General features: G+C 32.0%; 1 protein-coding gene across 1 annotated transcript; it reads right to left on the minus strand.

The window, feature by feature from the left end:
• Nucleotides 1–1,014: 1,014 nt before the first annotated feature.
• Nucleotides 1,015–9,993, minus strand: LOC134725273 (uncharacterized). The gene is made up of 6 exons (XM_063588993.1): nt 9,010–9,993; nt 8,576–8,965; nt 7,265–7,397; nt 5,534–5,676; nt 4,090–4,264; nt 1,015–1,280 (listed from the first exon to the last, which is right to left on the minus strand). The coding sequence occupies exons 1-6, from the start codon at nt 9,991–9,993 to the stop codon at nt 1,015–1,017; spliced, it is 2,091 nt and encodes a 696-aa protein (XP_063445063.1).
• Between the last annotated feature and the right edge of the window lie 9,304 nt (nt 9,994–19,297).

Here is a 19,297-nt window from a genome sequence, read left to right on the forward strand (position 1 = left end):
ATTATTACTGTGACTAGAGTTGACTGATCACAAACTAAACATAAAACATTATACATGTTATAAAAGAGGTAAGAGATAAAAAAAAAAATATCAATAACAAAAAGTTTAATAACATTAATACATCATGACAAGTCTTAAAACATGCGACTGATTATTTCTTATAAAAACATAAACTTAAAATTGGACTGAAAAAAGTATGCATACTCATCTCAATTGCAAATTTAACTCTGATATAAACTGAATGACTAGAAATAACTATTCACAGGCTAGATACCTATAAAAAATTCTCAATATTATCAGATCTTTGTCCAAATAAAACAACAAGAATGTGTCCATAGTACATGGATGCCCAAATCGCACTTTCATATTCTATGTTCAGTGGACCATGAAATTGAGGTAAACTCTAATTTGGCATTAAAATAAGACAGATCACATCATAGGTAACATGTCTTCTTAGTTTCAAGTTGATTGGACTTTAACTTCATCAAAAACTACCTTGACCTAAAACTTTAAACTTTTTTTTCTAAAAAAAACCCAACATAGCCCCCCCCCCCCCGAAAATCAAATGGTTGCTGCCTAATAGTGTAAAAATATGTATGTGTACGGTAAACAGGAAGTTGCTGAGTGATGAATCTAAAAATGCATCACACGGCATAACCAACTTACATACAACCTGAAACCAAATTTCAGAAATCCTTGTATTGTAGTTCCTGAGAAAAGGATGGACAGAGGTAAAACAGTATACCCCCCTTTTTCAAAGCGGGGCTATAACTAAGTCCTAGTGCCACAGCCACCACAGCCACAGGGGATAACCCTGGGGCAAATAAATCCTAGCCTCCTAAGATAATTTTTGCAACACAAAATAGCAAACCCTATTAGTTTTGTAAACATCACTAGGAATTGAGAAAGTTCTTAAAATAAGAAATAAAAAGTTTGATCTATATGTCACATCTTTGGCGACTTCATACATGTCATAAAACAATTATAACAAAAATAAAAATAAAGCACTTAATATTACATCAGTCCATAATATGTATTTGCAAATGCATAATCGTACAATGCAAACAGGTCTTCTTCTGGTGGTAAAGAAATTTCAACAGAAGGTCTTGGCAATTTCATGGTGTTGGTACATGTACTTGCAGTTGGAATAAAACTTGTATCAGATTTAATCTCAACAAAATCAATGGATGGATGCAGGGTAAAACCAAGAACAGGTTCTTCTGGAGTACCTGTTACAAACTGCATAATATCTTTCAGGCATACAGCTCCTCTTCTACCACCTGTAAAACAAACAAAAAACAGATAAAAGTTAATGAATGGCAAAAATATTATGGTCAATACTTGTCTTGTTTATTGTTCATTTTTAGAACATAAATCATTTTAAATTAGGACGTTAGTTTTCTCGTTTGAATTGTTTTACATTGTCATTTTGGGGCCTTTTATAGCTGACTATGCGGTATGCATGGTATGGGCTTTGCTCATTATTGAAAGCCATATGGTGGCCTATAGTTGTAAATTTCTGTGTCATTTTGAACTCTGATGGAGAATCGTCTCATAGGCAATCATAACACATCTTCTTTCTTTATATTCTGTATTTGTGGTCTTCTGTCTGTCATAAAATACATATACTATAGTTAAAAAGATAAGTTGTTATGAATATATTAATACCCTTGCTTCCAATAATGCAATATCAGAAAACAAATTCTTAAAATCATTTTGTTTTTTATACCTTTTTTTAATTCAAATCTGCAACATGCATAGATTTATATAATGACAAATTAAGCATTCTGTGAGTATTGTATAACCATACATAGTCCCCTACCCATTAAAAATTCTAACTTGACTATAACTTGTTATGGTGTAAACTATGTAACAAATCAATATCTTCAAGCATGATGAAACAAGAGGCTCTCAATCACTCTCCTGTTATTTCATGATCATTTATGATTATTTTTGCTTTTTACCCATATGATCCATTTCAGCCATAGTACATTTGTATCTGTGTTTCTTGATGTACAAGGAAATGACATACAAAATTTATACTAGATTCATTTGAAGAGATTTTTAAAGTTAAAAAAAAATAAAACAACTTGTTTAAAATTGTCCTTAAAGGGCAATAACGTCTTTAGAGTTCAATTGACAGAGAGCCGTGGTGTAGTGGTTAGTGCATCTGAATACTAACACAAAGGTTCCTGGTTCGATTCCCGTTCGGGATGAAAATTTCCGGAACTAAATTTTCGGCTCTCCCTTGACACCATTGATATGGTCTTAAGGAAACGATGATAGTCCGTCGGAAGGGGACGATAAATGGCTGACCCGTGTTAAGAGAGAGCCATATCTCTTGCACGTTAAAGACACCCTTGTAGATTTCGAAAAAAGAGTAGGCTAATGCCGCTACAAGGCAGCACTCGCACCTGCAAAGTGGAAAGGGATTAATATAAGTTGCAAAACTTGTTTCCCAATCCACTATAAATAAATATGTCTAAACTAATTGACAATTTTGGTCATATAATTTTTTTGTAGATCTTACTTTGCTGAACATTTTTGCTGTATACAAATTATCTTTATCTTCAATAAAATTTCGAGATAATAACCAAAAATTTCCTTAAAACAACCAATTTAGTGGCAGCAACCCAACAATGGGTTGCTCAGTTTGTCTGAAAATTTCAAGGCTGATAGATCTTAACCTTTTAAACGTTTAAATCCATGTCAGATTTGCTGTAAATGCTTTACTTTCTGAGATATAAGCCAAATCCTGCATTTCACCCCTACATTCTATTTTCAGCCATGGTGGCCATGTTTATTGATGGATCAAAAATTTAATTCAATTTAATTCATTAACTAGATTCCTAAAGCAACAGTCACTCAAAGTTAAGAAGTATAATATTAGGCACAAGTTTCAAAGGAGAAGATTTTTAAAATAGTTTACAAAGACAGACAACAGACACCAAGAGATGGCATGAGCTCACCTGTGAGCTAAAAAAGTGTTTAAAACTGATTATCTAAGTGAATTTTCTAAGTCCAAGGACCATAACTCTACACAAAATCTTCAGACTGGAACATAATTCAACCTTGATCTGTAACTTTGTCATGGTAAAACTATAAACCAATAATCAAATCAATATCTTCAAGCATGAAGAAAAAAAGGGTGGAAAACTGATTTGCAGGACTGACAGATGGGCAGACAGACAGTGCAAACCTAAAGTCCCCTTCAACTTGTTCAGAAGGGGACTAAAAAAATATGAAACAGATTTCTTTAAAATCTATTATTGGTTAACGAGAAATTGCAGCTAGTGGATGTGAACCCTACAGCTCATTTTCTTTATTATTGAATTTAAACTGTCCTGATCCTTTAATCTATTTTGTTTACCCAAGCAATAGGAATAGAATTTGCCTTTCTTCCATTCAAGATTTTGTTTCCAGATAATAATCTGAGTATCCTTTGTCTGATTGAAACAAAACTTGTACAGCTCAAAGGGGTGGGCAAGGGCAAAAACCGGTTTTGGGGTCAGTAGGTCACTGTTAAAAAAAATGCATTTTTTAGTAAAATTTTAATTTCTGGATGCATATATGATAACTTGAGTATCCCTTGGCCTATATATTGAAAAGAATCTTTTACAGATGGAATGGTTAGAAGAGGGAAAACACCCTATAGATTTAAGGGTCGGTAGGTCAAGGTCACTGTTACTAAAAAGACTTGTAAAAAAATAAAATATGTCCATTTGAAACAAAGCTGATACAGAAGGAAGGAAATTTGATTTTTGGGTCAGTAGGTGAAAAGTCAAGGTCACTGTTACTAAAATTAAAATTTATGTAAAATTTTCATTTCAGGATTCTAACTTGAGTATCCCTTTCCCAATTGAAATAAAACTTATACAAAAGGAAGGGATAGGAAAGGGAAAGAACCCTATTTACATGTATTTAAGGGTCAGTCATAGTTCAAAGGTCACTGTAACTAAAGATAAATATTAAAATAATAAAAAAAAAAGTTTGTGGGGGACCATGAGCACTGCTCTATTTTTTTTTTCATTTTGTGTCTGCTGTTTTGATTTACAATCTTAACAAACAAAATAAGACAAAGGAACATACTTGCAGCTGCTCTCAAATATTTCAGATATGCTGAATACACGAAATTCTCATAACGTCTACTATTTGATCCTTCCTCGGAAAATCTTGGCTGTAGTAGTTGTATGAAAGCTCTTATTGTGAGTGTTGAGCTGCTGGTTCGAAAAAGATGTATAAACATAGGCAATACGCTACCAATCTGCAAAGATAACATTATAAAAATAAATACTGATCTTTGATTGCATAATTTTTCCTCTAGACTATTATTAACATGATTAAAGGTAAAGACAAACAAAATATATGTATGTGTGGTTCCAGTTACATCCTGAAAATCAAACAGCTGATTGCTCTGAGGTGAAAAAGTTACATAAGAGGTCTTTTGGATTACCAAAAAAGCAGCCCCCACCAACCCAGCCTGCTCTGTCCCGTTATTGCTTTTCACATATTTTTTCTTCCAAAATTAATAATCTTCAATATATTACTCATCACTCAACCAAAATTCACTATATTAAACAAAAAAATCTGTAAATACTGTTGCTTCACATTAAATTTTCTATAACTAAACTCCATACATTGGTCTCGGCATTGTCAACTTGATGTAATGCAAGCAATTACATGAATAACAGTAATTGATTTAGTTTCACTTGAAAGTTTTGTCAAAGGAAGATATATAGTTTACATGGTTCACTTTAAATGAAAACTGGCCACCAAAAGATTTTCACTAATTTATTCCTGTTTTTACAATTACAATTGGAGAGACAGAGAGACTGGTCAAAAGCAGAAGGTTTACGAATAAATCGGAAGGATGGCAGGTTAAAAGTCATAGTACATCTTAGTAGAATGGTGTAAATTGATCCGCTACTCTGCCATTTATATTCATGAAAAACTGTATATATCTAATAATGGCAATAAATAAATAAAACTACACTTGTGCATGTCTCTTGTTTTAAACTGTGGGTTCATATCATTCCCATTTGAATGATAGAACATCATAAATAAAGATTTTTATAAGCAAACTGAACAGAAACAGGGAGTCCCCATCATATTTGGGATTTCGGTGGTTGTTAACCTTTGAACAGATTATACAATAAACTAAAACTATGACTTTAATGACTGATCTGAAAGTATGCTTTATTAAATCTGACGATGACTTTAGACAGCAAGATGTCCAAAAATGTATGTCACAGTACATGTGCTATCCAGAATGGGAATCTACTTCAAGTGAATTTGAAGTGATTTAATATAATAATACTCATAAAATTGAGAATGGAAATGGGATATGTATCAAAGAGACAACAACCTGACCATAGAAAAAACAACAGAAGGTCACCAACAGGTCTTCAATGTAATGAGAAATTCCCGCACCCTGAGGCGTCCTTCAGCTAGCCCCTAAACAAATATATACTAGTTAAGTGATAATGAACGTCATACCTATATGTGCTTATAGTAAATTTTGTGACTTTCTTACCTTGATTAAGCCAAGACAATCTAAGCCATTTCTAAGATTTTGTATACAAATGGACTCTTCTGCTTTATTGTTTGAAAATAACCTATCCAAGATGTTTTCTTCAAGAAATTTTGGAACTGTGCCATTCTGTAGTGTACTTAACCCTAAAAGAACAGAAAATATATAAAACAAATTTTAAAAAAAGCATATAGAATACATGATATATGTTAATTGTAGTACTACTGACTAGTACTGTGTACATGTATAAAATATACATGTACATGTAGATACAAGATATTGATGCAGTGACTATTACATAAATAAGTATAATGTACACATGTAGATGTTATTTACATTTTATTTACATATGATATTATTATTACTTTTAATATCTATACAAGCAAATGAAAACTGTGAGGTCCTCTAATCCATGTGTCGGCACTACCCCAGTACCCAGTGGCGAACTCAGAACTTTTCATAAGGAAGGGGGGGGGGGGGGGGGGGGTGTTTCCAGTCACAGTCATGCTTCAGTGATTCCCAATTCCCAATAGAATCAACCAAAAATTTTCATTTTTCCAATGAAATTAGTAAATCTTTTGGAAGTTGGCAACAAAAATAATTTGTATGTACATCATGTGCACGCTGCAGTTTTTTTTTTATTCAAGTTAGACTTTGGGAGCGAATCCTTATTTTGTCATTGTTTGTACATGTACCTGATTGACTTGCTTTTTGTATTTACATGTATGGTGAAGAAATACTTTTGTTGCTCTGTTCCAGTATCAGTATATGATTTTGATAAATTTTGTTCTCCTTCCTTTTATGGATGCTAAAAGAATTCATGTCGGTCCTGTTAAAGCACAGCAATCTGAAGTTCAGTTTCAAGACCAATTTATAAAGATTTGAATTCAATTATAGTTTACTCGAGAAATGTTGAAGGAAATTGAAAATATGATTAAAAGCCAAACAAAACTCAGGACCGCATTATCTTTTCTTACAAAATATGCTTTAAATATACATGTACACATGTACAAAATGTACATGAAGTTGACCTATTGCATATCTAAGAAAAAAACTTTACCAGGAAAACTCAACATTGATTAATGAATCATGAAAATGAGGTCACGGTCCTATGAATCCTACCAGACAGACATGATGTACAAATGTATACCTTACAATCTTTACATGCTTCAAATATTATAATTGACCTTTAGAATACAGTATCTCAGAAACACACTTAACCAGGAAAACATAAGATTGACCAATGAACCATGAAAATGTGGTCCTGGTCAGATGATAACCACACAGACATATAATGAAAATTGAGAAATTTAAATGGGAATTTGCCTGCATTTATAATTAGGATTTTTCCTTTTTAGACTAAAATGCGATTAGTATGTTTGCGGTATAAACAAAATTCCTGTTAACATGGTTAAGGCTGTTTGATTCATATACAAAAAATTCAAAACACGATTTTAATGCATTGCAATTAAATAACCCCTTTGCATTTTTTTGCAATAATAAAAACATTGCAATAATTTCTGAATTTATAGTATACATCTTCATGATCTTACAATCATTTCATAATCCAAATATTGTTTATCTCTAAAAGTATTAGAAAATTTGACCCAAAAAAAACAATAACTTAACCGTCGAAATGAGGTCAAGGTCTAATAAAAAATGCCACTTGATCACTATCCCTATGTCACCCTTTCTGCGACAAAAAATGCAGGCTTGGAAAAAACAATAATGTACCTATGATTTTTCCAACAGTTGTGTAGTCAGCTGCCAAAAACTCTCGGAGTCCTTTGTCAAAATATTTCTCTTTTATGGCAAACAGAACTATTGAGAAAAACTCCTTTCTAGGTCCACCTTGATCAACAGCAGTCTGTAAAAGAATACATCATTTGTGCATGTCATGATTTAATGCTAAGGTCACTTTTAAACATGTTATTAAATAGGAGAGGACACTATTTCAATTACAATGTACATGATATACTATATCTGTTTGTCCAGGTGGACATATTTTCATAGGACACTATTATGAATCTGCCACTGTTTATATTGTACATTTTACATGTTGTACCTGGCCATATATGTCATTCTAAATGTGAATTGTGATTTGTAACGTATACAATGTATCTCATACATGTATATATACATGTATATGTTTTTATAATATGGATTTCGTTTTATTCATGTTGAGCTTGCCTATGGCCAATTAGTACAGGTTCATTAAGATTTCTTTTGCTCCCTCCACCACCTTACATAAAACACAAATATAACTACATACATGTACATGTAAAATTGAAGTAATAGTTCTTAAAGTGAATTTATGTTAGACTTCAACAAATGTATTTTATCAAGGTTTGCATTGCATATACCAAATGCACTTTTCGCCTAATGAAGGCTGATCATTAGTGGTACTTACACGACTTATTACATTTTTTAACTTTCATTGCGAGATTTAATGAACTGATACTTTCTTAACAGATTTTTCTCAGCAGTGGGAGTATTTTCCTGTATATATAATTCAAGGTTTCATCTTATAGATTACATGTATGTAACATGTGTAATAAAATTCTACTGTTCGCGATCAAAATTTCACTGTTCTGGGGTGTTGAATTACTTTTAGTGGGGGTTATTAAAATAATGATACTTAAAAAAGTGATTTTTTTTGGAAGGAAATTGCGGTACATGTATGATACTTAAAGAAGTGATTTTTATGTCAATATCCTAGAATGCTAGATTAAGTTACAAGGTCATTACCTGACATGACCCAGTCCTCCTATCAACACAGATGTTGGTTCTGATAATTTTACCAACATAATTTGACCCTGGATCATTAGTATAATGATACAATAACATTAAATCACTTAGTCCAGTGATTAATTTGTACTACATGTACATGTACTTATATAGATGATTATTAAAGAAAGACAACTCTTACTTCCAACCTTTATACAGTTATAGACATAATGCATGTTGCTTGAATTTTAAGTAAGTCCCCTGACTGTGTATACATTTTGTAAATGATATACATGTACATGTACATGACATAATTACCTCATCATAAAACTGCACTTCCAATGTCAACCTTAAATTTTTATCTGTTATGGAATTTATTTCATCAAATGCTGTTTGTAATATATTGCTCCTATCAACCATTATAAAGCTGGTTTCTCCTTCGTCACATTGTGACAGATCAGCTATTTCTAGCTGTCTTCCTTTTACAACCACTGTTTGAAGATATCTCAGTATTTCCACTGGATTTTGCATATCATTTTCTATGCAGTATTCAATGGCTTTTTCAATAATAATGTCAATGTGTTCTGAATTTTCATGATGCTCAAGATTGGCACTCATGGCAGTACTGCCATTGGCACTCTCAGTCTCATTGACCTGATCAGTGATCAGATCAACAAGATTATCAGTACTGACATTGGCACTCTCAGTCTCATTGACCTGATCAGTGATCAGATCAACAAGATTATCAGTACTGACATTGGCACTCTCAGTCTCATTGACCTGATCAGTGAGATCAACAATATTACATGTATGATTGTATCAGCACAGACAATGTCACTTTTCTTATCAGGACCAATTTGTGGATCAGGCAAATCATCACTTTCACTATCACTATTTTGACTAATGCATGTTTGTAAATGTTTTCTCAGTTCACGTACTGTAAACATCTGTCGGCAGCCATGACAGTGGACCTGTGATTGCTCAGGCACACTGTTTTCATTTACTGGTTTGGTGGACAGGCATTTTTGAATAGGCCTTACATATATTTTGGCTTGAGCTCCTAAATAGTATTTTAATGTTCCTGCATTCCACTGACAGTCAATTATACACAATTCACGACTGTTTTGTCGACACTTAAGAAGTTCAAAACCTCCAGAAGTTTTTAATTGAGGAAAACCTAAAGACTTCTTTCCATTGGCATTGTCACTTGTACAAGTTGCAGGAACTATGTCTGATGATATTTTATCCATAACTGCAGATTCGTTGTCATCCAGTGAAAAGCAGATTCTTTTTTCACCCAAACCTGCTTTAAAGTTAACCTCTTTTTGTTGTGTGGTTGGGGGTTTGGTTGCATCTTTGTCAGGCACACAGACAACAGTAACGGTCCAAGATCTCGAACCTTTTTCGCGTTTGTTATCATTTATATTGTTTGGAGTTCTGGAACTTTTTCGACCACGACCACCTCCGTTTCTTCCGAAGAGGATGTTTCTTTGTGATCTGATGTCACTTGCTAGAGTTTCTACAGTTGGTTCGTTCTCCTTACTTCTTTGTACTTGTTTCACCTTTTCTTCCAGCCTTATCCTATCCCCAATAGTAGTTACACCCAACCTAATCAGCTGCTGCTCTGTCAGACTCAAAAAATTGTCAATCTCAATTCTCTCCAATTCAAACTTTTCGTTCAAGTTCTGTAACTTTAACTCTTCTAGTATTTTTCTCATGCTCGTAGATCCCGCCATTTTTCCATATATATATATCGTCTAAAACAATGCCGGTTTTAGCAGGAGGTAGAATTCCGGTATATTGATAAATTCACTAATATATATCATTTTATGTTTAATTATTTTCTTTATTTCAAATATAATAATCCCTAAAAACTTTTAAAGACTTAATTGATTTTCTTGATTTTATTTCTTCATATTTCATTAATAGCAATTGGTCCGTCCCTTTTTTCAAATAAACTCCACACTTCCGGTTAATCACGGTACCCACCATCGTATAATAGAAAAGCACCTTATAATAGAAAAGCACCTTATAATAGAAAAGCACCACCTTATAATAGAAAAGCACCTTATAATAGAAAAGCACCTTATAATAGAAAAGCACCTTATAATAAAAAAGCACCTTATAATAGAAAAGCACCTTATAATAAAATAGCACCTTATAATAGAAAAGCACCTTATAATAGAAAAGCACCTTATAATAAAAAAGCACCTTATAATAGAAAAGCACCTTATAATAGAAAAGCACCTTATAATAAAAAAGCACCATATAATAGAAAAGCACCATCTTATAATAGAAAACCATCATCTTATAATAGAAAACCATCATCTTATAATAGAAAACCACCTTCTTATAATAGAAAAGCACCTTCTTATAATAGAAAAGCACCATCTTATAATAGAAAACCACCATCTTATAATAGAAAACCATCATCTTATAATAGAAAACCATCATCTTATAATAGAAAACCACCTTCTTATAATAGAAAAGCACCATCTTATAATAGAAAAGCACCATCTTATAATAGAAAAGCACCATCTTATAATAGAAAAGCAATAAAAAAGACACATAAGACAGCTATGGCGTTCCATAGAAGAGATATAAAAACACATGATTTGTCATGCTTACATATCCGTCATATCCCGCTGTTCATTCTATAATTCTACAATGATACAAATAGATTTAACGGGTTGATAAGAAGCAACATTTAGAAAAATAACGCCCTAACTAACGTAGTCAAACTCAATGTTTGAAAAAAAATACGTATCTCTATCATTTGGATTTCCGCCTTCATTTTTAAGTATGATAACCATCATGAAATTAAATATTTTAAGCGATTTGAATTAATTTCTGATGAATGATCCATCAGTCTTAAAACAATTAGTTTGTAACTGTTCGATAATGTAAACAAAGTACGTTTATTTCTCCTCTAAATAACTCATCATGTGTATTTCTTAAATTATTTGTTATATGTGGACAGTTTTGTCCTTATTAACAAATTATTAATATATAAATATGGTATTCGCGGGCAATGATATTGTGACAGAAATGACACTTACACTGGCCCAACTAACTGACATTTGTTATACAGTTACACTCACAGATACAAGATATCATATACAAAAAGACCCCAATTCCCCATTTTTGACGAAAATGTAGGATGTCATGCAGTTGTATGTATGCATGTGTTGGGGAGGAGGAATGTCTAAAATCTAGTTATTGCGATAACGATTATATGATTGCAAAATGTTGATACTGTTTCCATATTATGATGAACATTCATTTCATTTACATGTTTAGATGCTATTTGGTCTTATTTGCAAATTTTCGCATCTTTAAGAAGAAGTTAAAACAATTAGGCTTAATCACACTTACCGATTTTTTTTTTTATGTTTAATGCATAATATACACTTCACAAACATATTATTTCCTGCCTGTGTTATTTGAATAAATAAGATAATAATTTGTACTTCCCATTTCGGGTAAGGACCGGCTAGATAACATTATGTTTATCAGATGAGCAGTACTTTTGATAACACTGTATGTCCAATTTTATATATATAAAGAGAGTAATGGAATGTATAAGTACTCTTAAAACAGCATTTACCGACTACTGGATTACACTTGTGTTCAAATCTGAAAATGCGATAATAAACGAGAACAGTATGTTCTGCACTTCATCTATTATTTATAATAAGGAAGCACATGTCATGCAGGGATGAATTTATCGTGTCAATTTTTCTGTATTTTTGGAGCTTAAAAATGCATTGCTCTTTATTGTTTAGAAGTACGAGAAACATCAGCTTACAAAAAATTAATTCACGAATAGGATAGTTGCCAATAGTTTGTTTTTTGGAGGGAACGTTAACATATCGAATCAAATAAGGAAATTTCTCCGTAAGGATCTACAGGGGATAAAAAAATCATTCACACCAAGAAAAGGAAAAGCAACAATAAGAAAGGTCGAGTAGATCCATTTGTCAATAATTTTGGCACGAAGATAACCATAAACAAATGTAATATCTTATCTCTAAAAAGAAATAATGTTATTATCACACATAAAAGCAAATAGCCGTTACAACATATGCTGTGTGAATAAATGTAAAACAGTCAGACTGATATTATCAGATGATTACATATACTGGCTCGAGGGCTGATATTGACCGAGGGCTGATAATACATGCGATATGATAAATGACATGTTATGATCTTTTTATCATATGCTTCAACGATGGAGAAAAATTACAGATTCATATATTGATCCTTTTACGTGTTTCCCAAATAAAAGTTCAAAGAGTGAAAAGTTCACGGACGTCGGACCCCAAATTTAGTACATTCGATATGAAATCTTTCTATCATACAGTTTGCCTCATCACAGAAGAAAAACATTTAAATTTTGACGAAACGACAAAAAAATAATTCAAAAATATACATAATGAACACTGTTTGGAAATGTCAACTTTTTTGTAAAGTAACTTTCTATTAAATTATGTTTGAAACTTTTAAAAAATGCATTTATTTAATAATTTGATTGTTTTTTTGTGTAATTAATTATTTTACAAAATATAAATTCCAGTATCCAAATAATTGTTTTGTTCACTACTTTGTAATGTTTTCATTGAAAACGTAGCATTGAGGTGTATTTTCCGGAATTTGCCGAGTTTCACCGGAATGCCATGTCATAACGTCACGGAAAGGCATGTGATAACACTCGAAGCATGTGATAACTTTTCATATCAGCCCGCTAAGCACCAATTCGAAAAATATGGAATTTACGTTAATTTTATGCTATTATCATGCAGTAAAAATCATATGTTATTTAGTCTAAGTATATGATAAAGACACATTATTCTGATTCCAATTGCATGTATAAGTCTTAGGTCTTTATTATAAAAACTGCGTGTTTCAATGAGAAACAGCAAAAAGTCGTTTGTTTGACCATGCTGAGGGTCAATGCCATAACACATCTGCAACCCGAGCTCTAGGCCAACAACACGTTGCCTGAATCCACCAAAATTTCCCGGTGAAGTTAAAAATGAAGACAAATTTATCATTTTGTAATTCCGAACAGTTACTGTAATTAACGCCAGCCAGCCACAATACTTAGAAAATACCTACCTTCTGTATACTTTATACTGGTTATATAAGCATCTCACATCTCATTTGACATACTCTCAATATAACGACAACAAGTCTTCAATATTGTGAAAAAAACCGGGTGTAACCTAAAATTATGATTCACATTCTTGGGCGTAGATATTACAATAAGGTTATATTGATCTTATGGTTTCTAAAGTTGGTGTGTGGGTTGCAATTTATTACAAAAAGATATAACAATGTTATAGTAAGAATTCAATAATTTCCTTCTAAATAATCTCATATGTTATTAATATACTAGTAGTTAAACAATTTGCACCACTATTGCAATTTGCGATCCCAGGACACATGTGTCAATATCTATTTTTTTTCTTTTTCATTGATCTTTATTAACCAACTAAGTTCATTATTGCCAAAAATGACTGTTTATTATAAACCCCAACTGGGCTTAATACAGACAACTGGGCACTCGGCGCTGCCTCGGGCCATTACAGACTTCCTCGACCATTATTACAGACCCTGGACATATAACAGGACCATTATAAAAACACCCATTCATTAATTATACTATAATATTGAATTTGACTCGGTGAACGTCGAACGTCCATAATAAACAACCAAATCATAATGGCGTCAAGAACACTTTCGACAGGATGACTTCAATTTTAACATTGAACCCTTTATGCAATAGCTGCCTTATTTCTTCTATACAAAAGAATTCATGATAGGTCCTATTTTGCATCAACTGGATGATAAATATACTTGAGAAACTTAGAGGCACTGCGGGAAAGTTACTATACAGAAATGGAACAATGGGAAATTTTAAATCATCACTTTGTTGTACATTGTTGTTTTCAAACGACCTTCATTATAAATTTCAGACATTAACAATACGACGGGTGCCACATCCATCCAGAACATCTGAGATCAAGCCCAGTTTTAGAAGGGTCTGCGTTGCTCAGTCTTCGGTTTTCTTTGTAGCGGTTTTTTAACTTGTTTGTCTTTTTGTCATCTTTTAGTTTTTATCATTGTTTTGTCAGTTTCAGAAAATCATCGAGTCACGAGTTTTATATTCACTCAGTCTTTCTAGGATATGAGGCATGATATAAAAGAGTATATGTGGTATCCTTGAGATTTTTGAAAGATAGTTCATTCGGAAAGATCATTTGAATTTTTTAGTATCTACTAAAGAATAAAGTTTTGATTCATAATTATAACATCCTAAAGTATAGGAAGTACCATAACTGTATATACATGTATATATGTTCCGGACCATATGAGTATTTGGACCATACGCGTATGGTCATGACCATATGGGTATATACTCGTATGGTCCGACCGTACGCGTATGGTCGGGGTAATTAACACTCTGTTACAGTTTACTATTAATATACTCCTAAACTTTTCATATTGTATATGACCGTTCATCAAAAAGACGCTATCATATAGGTAATTTTATTATTATATTATTATGAAAAGATAAGCTAAATAAAAATTATAAGTTTCACCTAGTTAATTTTACTTACTTGTCAAAACTATAATAAACACATTTTATACTTATGGTCATTACCGACGGTCAATATGCATTTGCAATTTTGTAAAAATATTTTTGGTGTTCGGAACAGTACACCAAATTTTATGGTTTACGGGGAATTAGGGCGGGTTCAGTTAGATATCACTATAAAACTTAGGATGGCATCATTCTGGTGTAGAACTATAATGATGGAAAATTGTATGTTGGAAAAGGAAAATAAAATAAAGTAAACTTAGACAAATAAACTAATAAATAAATAAAATTGAATTAAATCGTATTGCTAAAGCTCCAAGGCAAAGTATGTGACGTAAGATTAAGTTATAAATAGTTTCGTCTTTTTTTTAATAATATAGTTAATCTCATCTCTAGAGTTCTTTTGATCAAAGCTATTAATCTGACGTTGAGAAATAAATTAAATAAACTGTCATCTTTTAAAAGAATAAAAATGTTTGTAATTTGCCATAGGAAAATAACCCTTAAAGTGTTTCTATTGTCCACTTAATAATTCTGTAAAGTAAGTTAAGATTTTGATAATCCTTTAATTGCTTTTATGTAACTAAATAAAATATACATTAATCATATAAATCTATAACATAAAAAGAGAATAACTGACCAATAAAAAGTAACTTTATAAAATTCAAAATTCACGCTTAAATTTCATACTAGGTGAATAAAATAATTCCAATCAGCACTTGATGTTGGGGTTAAAAAGGGAAGACCGCAACTTCCCAACATCACATATCACACTTAAATGTAGATAGCTGTTTGGAATAAATAATTGAAACATCATTGTATTTTATTCACCAGGTATGTAAATTATTAAAGTATAAACTATTTCAAATTGTATTTTAAAAGTAAGAATTTAGCTTCTGATTTAATAACTTAGTTTCGTATTTAAAACTTAACTTAAATTTATAAAAGATTTTCATTAACAGAAATAAGTTAAAACAAAGTTTACTATTTAGATCACAGATCACAGATCACAGATCACATATCACACTTAAATGTAGATAGCTGTTTGGAATAAATAATTGAAACATCATTGTATTTTATTCACCAGCGCCAGGCCTCGAAAGCACAAGTGTCCGAGATGAGGGACACGACAGAAGAAGGTATAACCTAGACCTGAAATGAGTGAGCTAGTCTATTCCCCTGATTTTCACTAGAGAAGCTAGAATCCCCGTAAATATATAAAAGCGAGTCAAAGAAGTCCCAGTAAATGATGCCAGTCCCCCGACATTTAAGTTACTAACGTTTTGGAGGGAAAGGGGAGACAACCCGACAGTGCAGCGATTCTTCCCCCATTTCCTGCATTACAGAACTATGAAAACAGAGAGCAAACTGTCAAATATCCTTTTAAGACTTATGATTAAGCTACATGAAAATAATCCTACCAAATTTAAATGGATTCAATATGTAAAATCTATATTTGATGATACAGGTCTAAGTTTTATATGGAACGATCAATTAGTTGTAAATATTGATTGGTTAAAAAGTATGGTTAAACAGCGATTAACAGATCAGTACTATCAGCATTGGTTCTCGCAGATACATAATGCATCTAGGGGTGAATTCTATTCTTTATTCAAACTCGAGTTTGGTTTGGAACCGTTTCTATTGCGATTATTACCCAAGGACAGATATTACATATCTAAACTTCGATGCTCGAATTTGAAGTTACCTATTGAGACGGGTAGATGGGCGGGGATCGCGAGGGAAAATAGAATATGTACATTATGTAATGAGGGAATAGGGGATGAGTTTCATATATTGTTTACCTGTAAAAATGCTGATGTTTCTGCTCTTAGATCAAAGTTTATACCAAATTACTATGTAATGAATCCAAGCAAGAACAAGATCACTGGCTTGTTGTCTATTTGTAACGTACAAGTTCAAAGGAATTTATCAATTTTTGTGAAGAAAATCATAAAATACTTTATTTAATTATACCAATTGTCTTTTAAAATATACTATGTATTTGTTTTCCGTTTGTCCTGTCTCGCTATGTATTATCTTAATATGTATGTATATATTGTCCTCTTGTACACAAGTATGTGTCTGAGGTTATGAATACAATCTTGAAAATCTTGAAATATCGATTTGTTATTACGAGTGAATGGCAATATTTAACTTAATGAACTGAACAACATTACACAATGAAGGAGTAACTGGAAAGTAACATAGTGTATTTAGGTAGACATATTGGAATGGTCTAAGACCTCGGTGTCACTGTACGCAGAGCTACAAAAATGCTAGCTTTTCACTCTCAAACAAAAGGTGTAAACGAAAAGGATCGTGCACAACCAAGACTTGCAAATGCAAAAAATATAAATATGATATATACTTCCGTATGGAAGAAAATGTCACCCAAGCCTACATGTAAGAATGTAACTAACGATGAAAATTTACTATGGCATCAATATTTATTTTTTACGTAGTATTTGGATATTAAACAAATAATACATTGTCATGTTACCATCATTTTGTTTTAGATAGAGTTTTTGTGTTATTGAAACTTTTATAATGTTATTTAAATAAAAATATATACCTATATGGTCCAAATACTCATATGGTCCGGCCCGTTAATAACCAAACGAGTATTACATGTATACTCATATGGTACGACCATACGCGTACGGTCGGACCATACGCGTATGTTCGGACCATTTGAGTATACGCATATGGTCATGACCATACGCGTATGGTCCAAATACTCATATGGTCCGGAACATATATAATTGTATAATTTTCTATATTTATTTTTCTCTATTTATAAAGATCGAACAACTTGGTGTGGAAATCGTATATATACACATTAGTTTCAGGGGAAAAATAAACATATAATTTTATACGTTTATCGAAATTGTGGCTGATACAAGGTTCAATGATTCTTGTTCTCAAATTTTAAACATAAATGTTAGAATAAAAAAAACACACATTGCTTTGATGTTGATTCTCTCTATCAAGTACTTATATGTCAATATCAAACCTACTATTCATCAGTAAATACATATTTGATGTTCTGAATATTTGCCAACAGCGACACTTAGATTCGTTGACAAATGATACAGTGGTCTTAGAAAGCAGAAAGGTTTTATAAAGAAAAGAACGAGAAACATGTATAATAATTCTTTAAAAATAAAGGAGGATATACTTACTGTTAGAGACCTAGCACCTATAGAACACACCTTTCTTCAAAATAAAAAAAACCAAAAACACACCCTTTGCTATACAATGTTTGAATACTTCCTTGGGACTTACATGTATAACCTCTTTAGGAATTGTAGATTATATGGAAGATATTTTATTCAAATGAATACATGTATATACGATCAATTATTACGTAATGTCTTTGGAGAAACGGGTGTGTGTGAATTATGTCCCATTCGTAACATTGATGACTACAGTACCATATTTTTTAGATAAAATTTTACTGACGTTCAAATGAGAATATTGTTATTACTTAAATGACAAACTATTGTTAAAAGTGTTAAAAAAAAGGTTATATCAGAAAAAAAATCTGTACTATTAGATGTAAACAAATTACACGGGGAGATGACGTTAATTTTCCAATTGTGCTTTTTTTATGTACGTGTACAAACATTCCAAGAACAACTGCATATCGGGATAAAAACTCCAGTTAAGTCGATAATGTACGGCTTGTGATTCTTTATATATTGATTGTTTTACTTGATGAAAGTGTTTCTGCTTACAAGGTACGAAGGGTTCTTAATGGGAAATAATATGGACGCCATCATGATAGAAAGGAACTTTACATTAGGTAAAATCAGTGTTACTCGCGATATCGATGGTCACAGATATGTTCCATTTACATTACAATATTTCTAGCATGCTTTCGACGTTTCCGACACAACTTGGCATGTAGCAAGTAACGTGTTGCTTACTCTTTAATTTCTGTTATGTGTTTTGTGGGAGTTTGTTTAATTTGTCTCTTCTTTTTTTCGACTTTTGTTACATTTTGAGCACGGTGTTGACAGTCTTTGAATTCTTCAACTGTTTTTTAAGCAAAACAATTGTATAAAATGCAGTGGTTATAATCATTGCTAGCATGCATATGCAATATGCAATACAATGGCTCATATAACGACTTATCATAAAGGAGATAGTTTATGAAATGTATTAAAGTAAATGCCAAAATTTTTATTTATAATATATATGTAAACAAGTAACTAAGTCGAAGAGGTAATTAAAAGCACTTATATGTTAATAAGACAAAATGTCTAGCTATTTCATTCCCACGCGTTTGTCGTCTTATCTTACATGCACTTGGCATTTTGTTGTGACAATAAACAGATATCACATATCATGAATACGATATAAGGTTAATTAAATGACTTTAACATATAAGAATTCCTACAAGTAAACATTTAAAGCATACTGGCCTATAT

This window comes from Mytilus trossulus, chromosome 1 (assembly GCF_036588685.1).
Source record: "Mytilus trossulus isolate FHL-02 chromosome 1, PNRI_Mtr1.1.1.hap1, whole genome shotgun sequence".
In the NCBI taxonomy this organism is placed as follows: domain Eukaryota; kingdom Metazoa; phylum Mollusca; class Bivalvia; order Mytilida; family Mytilidae; genus Mytilus; species Mytilus trossulus.